The sequence below is a fragment of the Equus asinus genome, chromosome 12 (assembly GCF_041296235.1).
Source record: "Equus asinus isolate D_3611 breed Donkey chromosome 12, EquAss-T2T_v2, whole genome shotgun sequence".
NCBI classification, from domain to species: domain Eukaryota; kingdom Metazoa; phylum Chordata; class Mammalia; order Perissodactyla; family Equidae; genus Equus; species Equus asinus.
This window is the reverse complement of record NC_091801.1, coordinates 69,586,128-69,600,573: the sequence shown is the minus strand read 5'-3', so window position 1 is coordinate 69,600,573 and position 14,446 is coordinate 69,586,128. Positions and strand designations below refer to the sequence as shown.

At 40.4% G+C, this 14,446-nt stretch overlaps 1 protein-coding gene across 3 annotated transcripts; it reads right to left on the bottom strand.

Annotated features, from left to right (window-relative positions):
* Positions 1-9,285: 9,285 nt before the first annotated feature.
* Positions 9,286-14,150, bottom strand: ZNF572 (zinc finger protein 572). 3 transcript variants are annotated; one of them, XM_014854036.3, is made up of 3 exons: positions 14,012-14,150; positions 11,729-11,842; positions 9,286-10,936 (listed from the first exon to the last, which is right to left on the bottom strand). In XM_014854036.3, the coding sequence occupies exons 2-3, from the start codon at positions 11,805-11,807 to the stop codon at positions 9,420-9,422; spliced, it is 1,596 nt and encodes a 531-aa protein (XP_014709522.2). In that variant the 5' UTR covers positions 11,808-11,842; positions 14,012-14,150; the 3' UTR covers positions 9,286-9,419. The 3 variants fall into 3 exon arrangements, with proteins under 3 accessions (XP_014709522.2, XP_070337688.1, XP_014709521.2); XM_070481587.1 differs by lacking the exon at positions 14,012-14,150 and adding an exon at positions 12,783-12,921; XM_014854035.3 differs by lacking the exon at positions 14,012-14,150 and having other exon boundaries at positions 11,729-12,049.
* Between the last annotated feature and the right edge of the window lie 296 nt (positions 14,151-14,446).

Below are 14,446 nucleotides of genomic sequence, written 5' to 3'. Positions count from 1 at the left end.
GGAGAACGTGACTTTCAAGCTGAATCTGGGAGGAGTAGGCGGGCGTTTGCCAGAAGAGGAAAGGAGGAGAGGACGTGCTAGGTGTTTCCTTCGCCCGAAAGTTGGGCGACATCTGCTTGTCGCTGTGCTCGGGCTAAAGATACAGTGATACGCGTACCTCTAGGGAGGGGGTTACTGGGGCAAAGAAGTAAAATACATAGAGGTGGCATAAGTGCCCTAGAGAGAGTGGATGGACAGGAAAACAGGAAGCAGCCGTCCCTCGGCCTGGAGGGAGTCAGGGTTGGCCTCCAGAGATAGTTGAGTGAATTGTGTCCAGGACAAGCATTCTCTAGGGAACGAAAGTGTGCAAGGGGTCAGGGTGAGAGACGGCCCTTGCTATGAAATGATCAAACTTTAATAGAAGTTATTGAGGCCTAAACCTAGTGCCTTTGCTCACCCTGTTGCTTAACCCTGGACTGCCTGCTTTAAACCCTGTTACTTATGTAGAAGTCCTTTGTGACATTTAGAGCACGGCTTTATTGTCCCCTCTCCCACTGTCTCCATTGACCTGGACCAAGTCACATGCTAGTTTATTCACATCTTGTTGTAATCTCTTACTGTACACTTGTGTTTGAGTCTTATCCCACTAATTCCTTTGATCTTTCAAGGAAGGATCTGTGTCTGATGAATCAGAATCACCCACAGCTCTTAGCACAATGTTTTGTACTTAATTTATCCTCCATAAAAATGTATTTAAGGAATAAATGAATGATGAATGACAGTGCTATAGTAGGAAGAGTAGACTGGCTGCCACTAACCAGCTTTGTGACCCTGGACAAATCGAAAGTTAGGCAACCCCTCGGGAAAGAGGGCAATATCTTCATGAAATCGAATGTTCCTTGCAATTCTATACCAGACGCTTTGCTGGGTTTAAGAAATTATGGCACCTGTCATCATTTTTTTACCCCAAATATTATGTGTTTTATCTGCTAATAAAGTAATTATATGTCAAAACACTTTCACAGGCATCGTCTGACCCTCAGAACCACCTTGATTTTAAAAATAATGAAAACGAAACTTAAAGAGGTTAAGTGGCTTGGCCAAATCACAGCTTATAAGTCATAAAACCAAAAGTTAAACTTCTGATGTCCAAATTATGTGTTCCCCAATACTCCTAATTATCAATAACTGCTTTCCTCCATTATAAAACCAAGACTTTGATTCTTTCTCTGAGAATGTTCCTCAATGGTATCAACAAATTTGACTGAAGAGAATTCTTCAGTAAACTGCTTGTTGGTGTCTGTGAGTTCCTATATTGCTAAAATGGTAGAGGGCTTGAGCTGACTCTAATAGATCAGAATACAATATCACTGAGATGATTGATTGTTACTTGATTACCTATACTGGAGATTATCATAAGAGGACTTTTTTCTTATTAACTAGGTAATTTTTTAATCTTTTGAAAGCCACTTTCTTTGTGTGTTTACAGTCAGTTCAAGATCCACTTCCAAATTTGGGGCAAAAAGAGCATTTGTAATACCTAGCATGGGCACATTGAATGCCTGGACTTTCTGAACTGAATTAAGGGCTATATAACCATCACTTAAGTATATTTGAATCTTGGCACTTATTTAGGAACAAAAATCTGTCACTCAGGCCTGAAGTGAAGGCAATTAAATACGATCCCAAATCAGTCATTTAGCGGCAGAAAGTAATAAACTATAGAGTGAGCCGATGAGAAATACTTTCATAATCATGTCAAGAGCTGAGACTTATATAGTATAGGCAGTGTTCTAAATGCTTTTCTCATAGATTAGCTCATTTTGTCCTCACCGCCACTCTATCAGGCAGGTACTGTTTTTAATCCCATTTTACAGACAAGGAAACTGATAATACAGAAAAGTGGTCACACAGCTAGTGATAGCAGACCCTGACTCCAAGCCCAGGAAATCTGGCTCAGGAATCTAGGAATGTTTGCCTAGAATGCATTTTTTTTCTCCCCACATAAGGATCTAATTACCATAAAACAAAACAAAAAGCACATCTGATCTTTTCATTCAGTTGTCTAGACGCCTCTGTTGTCTCTTTTAGCCTAATTTGGCATGCCAGACCTAGACTTGCGCCTTTTCAAGTGTCGTTCTCAGTGCAGAAAGGTTTGCCCTCCTTTCTTCAACTGTCCATCTTTAAGACCCGGATTAAACATCACCTCTTTCTCTTCAAGTTTTCGTAACTCCACCTCTTTGTCATAGCAGTCACCAATTCGTATTATAATTATCAATTTACACATAGCTTTTTCAAGAGATTCAACTCCTTAAGGCAAGGGCCAGGTCTTATTTGTAGCCGTATACTCAGAATTTCGTATATGGTAAACATTTTTCAATGTGTTGGATACAACCTTTCCTTTCTTCCTTTTATCCCATTTTTTTTTGGCACCAAACTAAGCAATTCCTTTTCCACTAATGTTTTTATTTGTAACACATTAGATCAAAACTCTCAAAACTTTCTTGCTCATCATTCACCTCGTCCAAAAAGACGTTTAACATCAGTCATTTAATTCTTCATCCCGTCAGCACTTACATAATCTTTTGCAAAATTCTAGTTACAAATGATGGAGCCAATTATGCTAATTTGGAAATTTGTTTTCATTTCAAGAGGGGGAGTTATGAAAACCTGAAGAGAAAGAGACGATGATTAATCTGGGTCTTATTCCTTGAATCCTGCTCATAAAGCCACAATTAGAGAATACATCAGTCCAATTCAATGTAGTAAGTATCAAATGTATACTTCCTGTCGGGCACTGTGCTTGGTATGGGAATAAAGCAGTGGACAGAGCAGACACAGTACCTGTCATTTGGGAATTTAGAGTTTAAGGAAGAAGACAGTAGCACACAGGTTATTAAAGATGTCATATGTGTCCAAAAAAGAGCAAGTACTTGTTGCTCTGGAGGGTAAGACGATATAAACTAACCTGGAGGTTAAGGAAAGTCTACCAGAGGAAGTTACTTTTAAGCTGAGGTCTGAAGAATTAGTAGGAGTAACCAAGTATAACCTCTAACTGCCAATGGCAGTGACCACACATTACATTTCTTTTTCCCTCCCCCACACTGTGTTTTTTTCCCTTGGTAAGACACTAGTGCCTGCAGCTGACAATACAAGCTTTTCGCTGAATTGTTGATGGCAATAGGATGTGAAAGATGAGGATTCTATTATTCTGAGCAGTCTAACTTAGAATCTTTTCGTAAGCCTCCATTCTGCTTTTTCCTCAGCGACAATTTTAGAAATGAAGATACACATCTGTTTGTCAAACCTGAGTTTACCTCAGTTTCCTAGATTTGGGGTGCTCTGCATTTTCTGATTCAGGCGGCAATAGGCACTGAACTAACCAGCCAGCCCCTTCCTCACCCATTCTTCCCCTCAGTACGTCCAGACTTTGGGCCTCATAGCACTTCCCTCATTCTTAGAGCAGCTCCTAGTAACATCTACCAGAATTGTGCCTAGGGCCACACAAGGAAAAGTCCAAGAAGTTCGTAAAATGATTCCGCCCAAAGTGACTCTCAGCTGATCCTAAGGATCAGGAGAGGGGAAGGGGGGTTTAAACAAAGAGGAGAAAGATTATCTAAACAAGCTGCTTTAAAAGAGGTTTTCATCATTTAAATGTATTCACCTGGAATTACCTGTTTTTGTCTCCACCCCTCCTAAGATGTTAACAAATGTATTTCACTGGAGTGACTTAAATTGGTAAACATCTCTGGGAAGCGGTTAAGGAATATGCCTTTAAAAACTCTTAAGCCCTTTGATTCAATAATCTCACTTTTGGGAACTCACTCTAAGAAAATAGAGATATACACTAGGATTTGTGTACCAACAAAACATAAAAAAGCAAAACCAAACAGTCATAACCACAATACCAGAATAACAACAACCAAAACAACTCTGTTCACAGTAGTGTTATTTTTAATAGCAAACAACTAGAAACAACATAAACATCTAACATCAGAACAATTAAATTCTTATGGTACATCACTCAGTGTAATATGAAGCCATTAAAAAACTCGTGATTTAAAACAAGTAAATTGACAAATGATGTAAGAGTAGGAAAAAAATCAAGACACAAAAATGTTTATATATACCATACAATCCAATTTTTAAAAGTATTTGTTCAAATACATGCTTAGAAGAAAGGTTATTGGGAAAGATCCCAGAATTTTCATGGTGAGTGATCTCTGGAGAAGATGATTGTGGATCCTTTTTATTTAGGTCTTCATACTTTTATGTATTTCCTATTTTTTACTTCTTTGTATATTTACAATTAACAAGTATTATTTTAATGATCAGAAAGTAAGCTATTTTAAGGGGAAAAAATCTTTCACCTGTGTTTGTCAGTCTAATTAATATTTTCTTTAATCTGACTATCCATATGACTTAGTATGGCTCAAAATTAATCATGGTCCTTTTTCAACCCAGCTTCTACTTCATCCCTCACTGTGTCAACTCCTAGAATATCTACCCATTTTACCAGTCAGGCAATGTTACATCGGCAACCTGGCTGTCTTAGCATCCATAAGTGACCTCTGCTTGTAAGCAGCTGCTTGCCCATGATGTCATGGAACCAGGCATCCTGTTTCCATCTGTATCTGTTTATAACCAAGCATTTGGACCATCCTTAGCCTTGAATTGATTCCTACTTCACTGTGGGGGAGCGGGGGAGGAAAGCCTAGGTTTGGGTTAGAATATGGATGGACAAGGCAGAAGAGGTTAGGGCTAGAGAGAGGTAAAAGAGAACAGAAAGGAAATAAGAGATAGGAAAGTGAAAGGAAGGGTAATTTTTAAACAGAAAAGACAATAGTTGCCCAAATACCTGCCATATTACAACAATGAGGTGCTACATTATTGGCTTACATACTCAGCTTCTTACACACTTTTAGTCATGCTCCTTCACCTTCATGAGGTGAACAGTAACAAAAGGATTGCACCGTTTCAGTGGCCCCAGGGGACACCCATGTCTCTGAGACCACCTTCAAACATGATCCAAAAGCCCGTGGTGGGTTAGAGCCACTTTGTGATGGTAATAATAGCTAACGTTGCATGATTACTAGGTAACAACAATGCTAAGCACATTACACATGTTATCTCACTGATCCTCACAACAAGCACACGAGCTACATGTTAGTAATACCTTTATTTTAGAAACCAAGAAATAATCAATTCAAGAAGTGATTAAACATTTCTGCACCTAGAGCCTATGCTTGGCAAAATTATAAGCAAACAAAGATGGACAGGAAAGGAAAACAGTATTTCCTTCACATCTATTATTGCCAGTTACCTCACCTCATTCACTGCTTACCAAATCTAACAAGGTAAGTACAGAGTACAAAGCTGGTAAGTGATTGAAACATGAATCTGAAACAGGTTTCGAGCCTGTCCTGGACAGTCTGCATCCAAAGCCCAGGTCTTACCTCCACAGGATTCTGAACAATTAGGATATTTTAAGGGTCCTCTAGGGTTAATATGAGGATAGACCCAGCCTCCTAGGGCAGCTATTTTCACTTCCAAGCCAACCCAGCCTCTGTGGAATAGACAAGTTACGGTGTTAAAGGGGCCTGGGAAGATGCTGAGACTATACAGCCTAATCCAGTAGACTTCATCCATTGATGAAGACCCCTCAACCAAAACCAATAAACACTTCACATGCCAGGCTCTATGTCGGGCTTTGAGATTACAAAACTGGAATCCATTGTCTGCCCTCAAGGAGTTGACAGTCTAGTAGGAATGCCTATCCTGGAAGAGCGTATACTTAAATATTAGCATAAAACATATAAGCATATGACACTGCTCAGCAACTATTGAGCACCACTATGTGCAAAGCACTGTGTCAAACTCACTGGGTTTGTGTTTTCACAGAACAAACTTAACCCATTTTAATTATGGTTATCTCTAGCTCCTCAGATTATCGAATTATTAAATTTGAAAATGGAGGGTTCAGCATAATAAGTATAGTTCAAGAGTTGGCAAGGAGAAAGTGGTCATCTGAAAAGCTGCACATTTTCCTACTACTGGTCTATCCTTACATCTGCCCCTCCTGCCATCATTTGACCTCTGCTAAACACGCATGAGGCATCAGGTAAATTTTTGTTGAATGAACAAGTGATTGTACTCCTTGAAAGGAATTACATAAACTCAAATACAGAATAAAGAAACAATGATAGTTTTGTCAGTACTATGATTTCAGAAAGTGAGAGACTGGCAAAGATGAATCCGTTGGACTAATATATAAGGGGCAATAGCCACAGCCCATAGTCCACTACCTCTCATCATCAGTGAGGAAACTTCTCCAGCACTAAGGAGAAGACTCATTTGGTAGACCCAACTGGGATGACGTGGAATGATGGGAGCAGACCTTTATCTCAGGTACTATTATAGAGACTTAGGTTTGCGTGCCTTCTGGTAGGCTACACAGCAACTAGGGAGTGAGTTCCTGGTACATTTGTGAGTATATGCATTAACATGGATTCCCCCATTCCATTGTAGGGAAAAAAAACACAAGCCCCTTCTTTAAGTGGGAAAAAATGAATACAGGAGTCTTACTTCTAATTAAAAAGAAACTATGAAACAAATCACTTGTAAATAAGAATGCTTTATTCACTCAGGTGCTGAACCCTTTGAGCTGGCAAGAAAAATAGAGAATATGGAAATATTTACTTCTTGGGGAGCTAAACAAACAACCTATTTGCTGATTAATGACACTGAGGCAAAGGCATCAAACATAATTAAATTTGTCTATGTTATGTTCTCCATCATAAGTGACAAATCTCTGTTTTCCTAGTTTTCAATCCAAAGAGACAATGATTCTTGCCAAATTGTTTTACTAATAGAGCCCATCTTAACCCATCTAAAATGTGCACATCTATGTTCCTGTAGACATCAAGGTTTGTGAAATAGGTTTTATGTAATTGTGGGCAGTCATAAAACATAGTGTAGGTGATAGTGATAGAACATAAATTGTACCTGTTGTTAATCGCTTCAGATGCAAATTAACTTAAATTGAACTTCCTAGTTTGTTCCTTCCCAACTTAAATCGAATCCTTTGTTTCATGAATAACAACAAAAAACTTCAATAAGCTGAATCAAAGAAAAGTGTTTTCAACAGTCTGGAAACACAATGTAGTCTTGTGCTTTTTACAATACCTATTCCTCAGGGCTCCTGAGGTTGGTGATAAAGAATCTGCAAGTAGGCTAAGTTTGGGGCTGTACTGCTACCTCTGAAAATGTGTGCAGGACAATGTTCAATTTGTTTCAATGAATAATAACCAACTACCATTTATTCAGATCCTGTTATATTTTAAGCACTGTGCTAGGTGCTTTGCAAACATTTATTTAGCCCTTACAGAAACCCTGGAGGCAGGCATTATCTCTGCTTTACAGATGAGGAGACAGATCCAGAGTGGTTACTTGCCACACATAATGTGATCAGTGACTGCACACCACCCCAACGCTACTGCCGTGCAATTGAATTTCAGCCTCAATAGCAAATGCCCAAATTTAATTATCAAACTTTTAGTTGTCTGTAGTAAAAAAAACAGTAAACATTTGCCCTCAGATGTTAGTTTAAGACAATTTGGGCAATACTACATAATATACAAAAGTTAAAAGATGCTTCGGCTAGGGTGACATAAAAGCCAATGATGCCTAATAATGTTCTCCACCTTTTTGAAAGCAGAAAATCACTTTGAATACTTCTTAAATACCTTTATTTGTTAGCTTTTGATTTATTTTTTAATCCTATATCAATACAAAAAGACACAATTGCCTCACCAGTATCAGTTGTACTATAATCATGAAAGAAGAAATAATCTCTATGCAATTCAGCCACCCACTAGGGATGTCCTTTGCAGTGGCTGTAACTGGCCCTCTCTGGCTCCACATCCCTAACTTGCATCTCTTCATATTTTTCATAGAATATATTTGGAATCCAAAAATGAGATGAAATCTTGGGCAACTGAGGAGTCTTGGCCTTCCTACACATCTACCTTTTGCACTAGCAGGAAAAAATGAGGGTTGGAGCATAGGAAATATCTTAATACATTACAAAGCATCATTCCCATTGAACACACAAGCAGGGACGATGGGGTCTCAGTTATCAGATCCACACACCACATAAATCAAGAGGCAAGAGAAAAGTGCCAAGACGAGAATTAAGGAATCTCAAACCATCCCTGGACACTGGCTCAGTCTCAGTGGGTTGATTATTAGAGAAAGAACCTAGTTTCTGATCTGACCAGGAATTATGTCATGGAAAAACTGAAAGGAAAGGACTATTTGTCAAAAATTTTTAAACAGAATTCAAGAATCCTACCTCCTAATCTGGCTTTGGCCAAGACAATGGGATCATATCACTAGATATCTGCGTGGAACATAAAACGTACAGTCATCAGAATAGGCAATCTCTAGACCCAGCGCCTTCAAAACTCTATCCCATTTCTACTCTATACTGCAATTCCTCTTGGTGAGCAGAACCCCATGGCACATTCCCTACAGTCTTATAGGAAATATTTATGAGCCTGTCAAGAATGATGAACTTGAAAGAGAGAACTTTTTTTTTTGAGGAAGATTAGCCCTGAGCTAACATCTGCTGCCAATCCTCTTCTTTTTTTGCTGAGGAAGACTGGCCCTGAGCTAGCATCTGTGCCCATCTTCCTCTACTTTCTATGTGGGATGCCTGCCACAGCATGGCTTGACACGTGGTGCATAGGTCCACACCCATGATCTGATCCGGCAAACCCTGGGCTACCAAAGTAGAATGTGCGAACTTAACCTCTGCGCTGCCAGGCTGGCCCCAAGAAAGAACTTTTTATGATATCCAATACAGCAGCCACAAGTCACATGTGGCTACTGAATACTTAGCAAGTGGCTAAGACAACAAAAGAACTGGATTTAAAATTTCATTTAATCTTAATTAATATAAATTTAAATCTAAATAGCCACATGTGGCTAGTGGCTACAGTATAGGCCAGTACAGTTCTAGATACTACAAATATTAAATTTCAGCAAATAAAAATGCATTTGGAAAAATGAGTCTTTTCTTCCATGACCCTCAACAAACCAGCCAGGAAATCACATTATTTGTAAAGAAGAATCTTTTTCTAGGTAAATCCCTGAGGCCAGTAATGATTTATCACCACCCAATCAGGCAATAGGAAATAAGGAAATGCAATGGCGATCTCACATTCAAGCTCCCAGGAGTCCTTACTCCCAAAATTTCTCTTTATGTTTTCCTTTGAAGCTTATCTGGTGATCTGGGTCTCCCCATCGACTAAACTGGGAGGTTGACTTTTTCCAGACATTTTGACAAACAGACTGAGGAAACTTTGTAGCACCATGATCAGAGAACACTTTAATTGTAATGGTCCAATAAGAAACGAAAAAAAGACAAGCTTTGGGACTCAAGAGGAAGATGAATTGGGGACTGAAAATGAAGAGATGAGGGCCATTTCCCCTGAACAGGTTTTCCAAGTCCATCCATGAGGAAAATCTTCAACTCCAGGAGACTCGAAAGACCTTTCTATGTGAGTTTTCCGATGCTGACTGAGGTAGGCACTTCTGCTGAAGCATTTCTCACAGTCAGTGCATTTGTAAGGTTTTTCTCCTATATGGGTCCTCCGGTGCCTGATAAGGTTAAAGCTTTGGCTGAAGCACTCACCACAATCAGGACATTTATAAGGTTTCTCTCCTGTGTGTGTCCTTTGGTGAATCACCAGGGTGGAACTCTGACTAAAAGTTTTCCAACACTCAGAACATCTGTAAGGTTTTTCTCCTGTATGTGTTCTCTGATGTCTAATGAGATGGGAGCTGAGGCCAAAACTCTTTCCACATTCACAACATTTATATGGTTTCTCTCCTGGCTGGATTCTGCATTCTTCTATCACATTGCAGTTCTGACTCAAACTTTCCTCATATTCAGAACTTTCATAGGATTTCTCTCCTGTGTGTGTTTTCTGGTGTGTGATAAGGTTTGAACTTCGACTGAAGTTCTTCCCACATTCTGTACACTGATAGGGCTTTTCTCCTGTATGTATTCTCTGATGCTTTATCAGAGTAGAATTACAACCAAAGCTTTTTCCACACTCAAGACATCTATAGGGCTTCTCACCCGTGTGTGTCCGCTGGTGGCGAATCAGGCTAGAACTCTGACTAAAACTCTTTCCACAATCGGGGCACTTAAAAGGTTTTTCTCCGGTGTGAGTCCTCTGATGTTCTATTAGGACATAACTGTGGCTGAAGCATTTCCCACAGACAGGACATTCATATGGTTTTTCACCTGTATGGGATCTGTGATGCTGAATAAGATGAGAGCTGCTACTGAAACTCTTCCCACACTCAGGACATTTATAGGGTTTCTCTCCCGTGTGAGTTCTCTCATGGATAATAAGATGAGAGGTATTGCTGAAGCTTTTCCCACATTCACCACACTGGTAGGGCTTCTCTCCCGTGTGTGTTCTCAGATGCTGAATCAGGTGAGAGCTGTTACTAAAGCATTTCCCACACTCAGAGCATTTATAAGGTTTCTCTCCTGAGTGGGTCCTCTGGTGAGTACGCAAATGAGAACTATTATTGAAGCTTTTCCAACATTCGGAACATTTGTAGGGTTTGTCTCCAAAGGATGAATTCTGCTGGACAGAGGCACTGGTGTGTTCTCCAGGGTCCCATCCCTGGGGACTTGGTTTTTCCTCCTCTTTTCCTGTAGAATTTCCCTGATTCTCTGATCTGCCATCATTCTCATAGGAATCACCACACCAAATGTCATCTCCTTGGGACCATGTCAATGGTGTTTCTTTTGTATCCACATGCTTACAATTTTGTGGGCCATCTCTTTTAGACCATTTTGAGGCTCGCTCTTTAAGTGTATCTGCCTTAGAGTTATTGTGTTGAACAGTTTCCAAATTATTCTCACTTTCATCTCCTGCAAGAATAAACAGATATTCTAAACATATTTCCTAATCTCTGCCAAGGGAAGGAAATTCTGAATGGCAGTGGAAGAGAGAGAACAACAAAGTAAAACCTCAAGTTACTTTATATTAAAAAAATGTTTTTAAAGCTAGTTTTACTTCTTTTACTCTGTGTGTTCATCAGTTCATCACTTTACTCTAGAAGATTTAAAAGAAAAAAGGGGATCTGAGGAGGGGAGACACTGAACAGAACACCAGCTGAGGTGAAAACTAGACAATACCTAAGTTAAAATCTGAGCAAATATAGAAAGAACAATACCCACTATTTATTAATAGTAGCTTTCCATATTGTATATCATTAATCCTCAAAAATACATGAGACTGATATTACCATTCATTTTTCTTAAAGATGAGAAAATTTAGGCTATAAGAATAAATATAGGGGGCTGGCCGTGTGGCCAAGTGGTTAAGTTCATGCACTCCACTTTGGCGGCCCAGGGTTTTGGCCATTCAGACCCTAGGCGTGGACATGGCACCGCTCATCAGGCCATGCTGAGGTGGCATCCCACATGCCACAACTAGAAGGACCCACAACTAAAAATACACAACTATGTACTGGGGGACTTTGGGGAGAAAAAGGAAAAATAAAATCTTTAAAAAAAAAAGAATAAATATAGCTTGTAAGTGACAAGCAAGGAATCAAATTAAAGTTTGTCTCATTCTAATGCCCTGTTCTTTCTACAGACTCTATAGCACATCTTATAATGAATTCCCAAAGGATTCAGACCATCTTCTTGATCCCTCACCTGTAAAAGGGCTTTTCAAGCTCTCCCTCTCCATGAAGCCATTAGAATCTGAGACTAACAGTTTTTGCTCTTGCTCCATCACAATGATCACAGCCAGATTAGGGATCAGAAATCCTGCGGAAGGAAACAGGTTATGTTTGGAGGCATTTGTTAAAATTTCCTCTTCTTCTTTCCTTTCCAGCCATAGCAACATAACAACTGTAGGCACAGAATGTTCTGTGGACCATAGTGAAAATAAGAAACACAGTCTTTAGATGTTCTTTTAGAAAAATCATATCTCATGAATAAGTGTTTACAATTAAGGGTTAACCTAATTTACCTTTTCTAAGGAAATAACAAAAAAAGTAAACCTTCACATTAAAGTCTGAGGATCGAGCTTCAAAAATAGAATGAATACTAATACTCATTGTCCACTCATTGTCACTTTTAATTGAAAAAACAAAGTTGTTTTTGGGAAAAGTCACCAATAAACAGACCTCAAGGAATCAATCTGCAAGGATAAGAAGCAGCTAAAGAGAAAGCACCCTGTGTAGAAAGAATAACTTGATACTTGACAGGACGAAAACTTTGAAGTTAATTTCAAAAGAAAGTTAGGTTTTACACACCAGTAACAAGAAATTAGGACAAAGCAGGGTTAGAATCACTATAGCCAATAACCAGTACATATAAAAGGGATGCTAAAGCCAGCCCTGATAACCTAGTGGTGAAAGTTCAGCACACTCTGCTTTAGCAGCCTGGGCGCAGTTCTTAGGCTCAGAACCACACCATTCATCTGTCAGCAGCCATGTTGTTGCAGAGGTTCACATAGAAGAACCAGCAGGACTTACAACTAAAACATACAACTATGTACTGGGGCTTGGGCAAGGGGGAAAAAAAGGAAGATTGGCAATGGATGTTAGCTCAGGGTGAATCTTTCCCAGCAAAAAAAAAAAAAAAAAAGAAAGAGGCTAACAAGGGACCTCTTCCTTGCCTCTTACTCTCTAAGTCATCATAATCACAATATCCCTTTCAGCCTAAACTTTATCTTTGGAGCCAACTACAATCCCTGACCTACCTTAAGGGACTGGAAAATGTAATCTATCGCTGGAAGGCAGTGACATATGGACTTGGCATCCATTTCAGGTTATAAAGAACAGCATAATTCAGGAAAAATGAGTGCCCAAAAGGATATACAGAGGCATGCATATGGAAAACCAACCAAAACTGGTGTACTTATAACTTCCACTCTATTACTGTCTATTATGTGCCAGGCAGTGAATGAAATACACGTAACATTTCTAATTTAATTTTCACAATAGCCCTTGCAGGTGTATAAACAATTACCAGCATGTTATAGTTTTGTCATAGGACAAAAAAGACATTAAGAAACTTTCCAAGGTAACACAACCAGAAGGTAGGAGGGCAGGTTCAATCCCAAGCCTGTTTGGACACTGGCTTTCACACTCGTATCTATTATCTAGACCAGAAAGTAGGGCTGGGCATACTGCAAATGATCAGGACCTTTTTTGGAATATTTTGACTGGATTTTTAGAAAAGATTCACATCCCCAGATCTTAAACCAAAGAGAGTTGGCATTCCCTATAAGCACTCTCAGCAATTAGGGATGTGCTATAAGAAAAGGTGAAACTAGTCTAAATTACAAATATCTCCGGTATTTAAGTGGAAAAAAAGCTGTAAACCTGAATGCAAAAAAAAAAAAAAAAGAGGGAAAGTTGTTCAAATATGTTTTGCTATCCGAGTTACAAATTTCTATCGAACTCTTTACAAAGAAAGCAAGTCTGGGTAACAGATAACCGTGCCACCATTTTCCTGGCTAATTAATTATTAGTTTTGGTAGTAGAGGGGCCCCAAGGAACACCGGCTCAGGAAAACGGTAGCAAACTCAGGGCCTAACTGGTATTAAAAGGCTGTCCTTAACATGTCGCTCCCCAGAGAAGGGCTGTTTTCATTGTCCTAGGGGAAAGAGATGGTGAGGTGGGGCCGTGCTTTGGATTACAAAGTCTTCCAAGGAAAAAGCACCGCCTGAAGCTTTAAGAACCGTTGGCAGGGAGCACAGGTTGGGGTGCACTGCGAGACCAAGCTCCAGATCGTCTCCTGCCAACGAGATCCTTTAAGGGACCCGGCGGGCGAGGGAGGCGCGGTGGCCCGTGCGGCGAGATGCTGGGGCTGTGCCCCTCTCCGCGGCCGGCTCCCTCCCCGGGACGCACGCGGCAGCCGGGGCGGTGCAGATTCCATCCTCCTGCCCGCAGCCCGCGGCTCCCTTCCCCCCGAGAAGGAACTCACTGTTCTGGGGGCTACACACAAGGCGCCCTGCACCCCCAGCAGGCCCAGCTGTCCCGGAGGAAAGAGCCAGCTCCCCCCCAAGCCTTCTCACCCCACCAACCCACGGTGCCCAGCTCTCAAACCCGGAGGCCTGAAAAAGGAAGTCGCCCTATCTTACCCTGCAGGCTTTGCCGGAGCCTCTCTAGGACACAGCGATGGCCGGCTCTCGTTGATCTTAACCCTTAGGGTCCCGCACCAGGGGGAGCGTGCAGGTGGATTTCCTTTCCATGTGCTGTCTGTCGTTTGCCGACTGCGATTCACATTCCTCACATTTGTCAGGCGCCTTATAACAGGGGCCCGACTGGAATTTATACTTTCCTTCCCATCAGGGCGTCATCAGATTTATCATCATTAGAATCAAAATGAATCGAATATTTGGTAAGCACCTATTGTTTC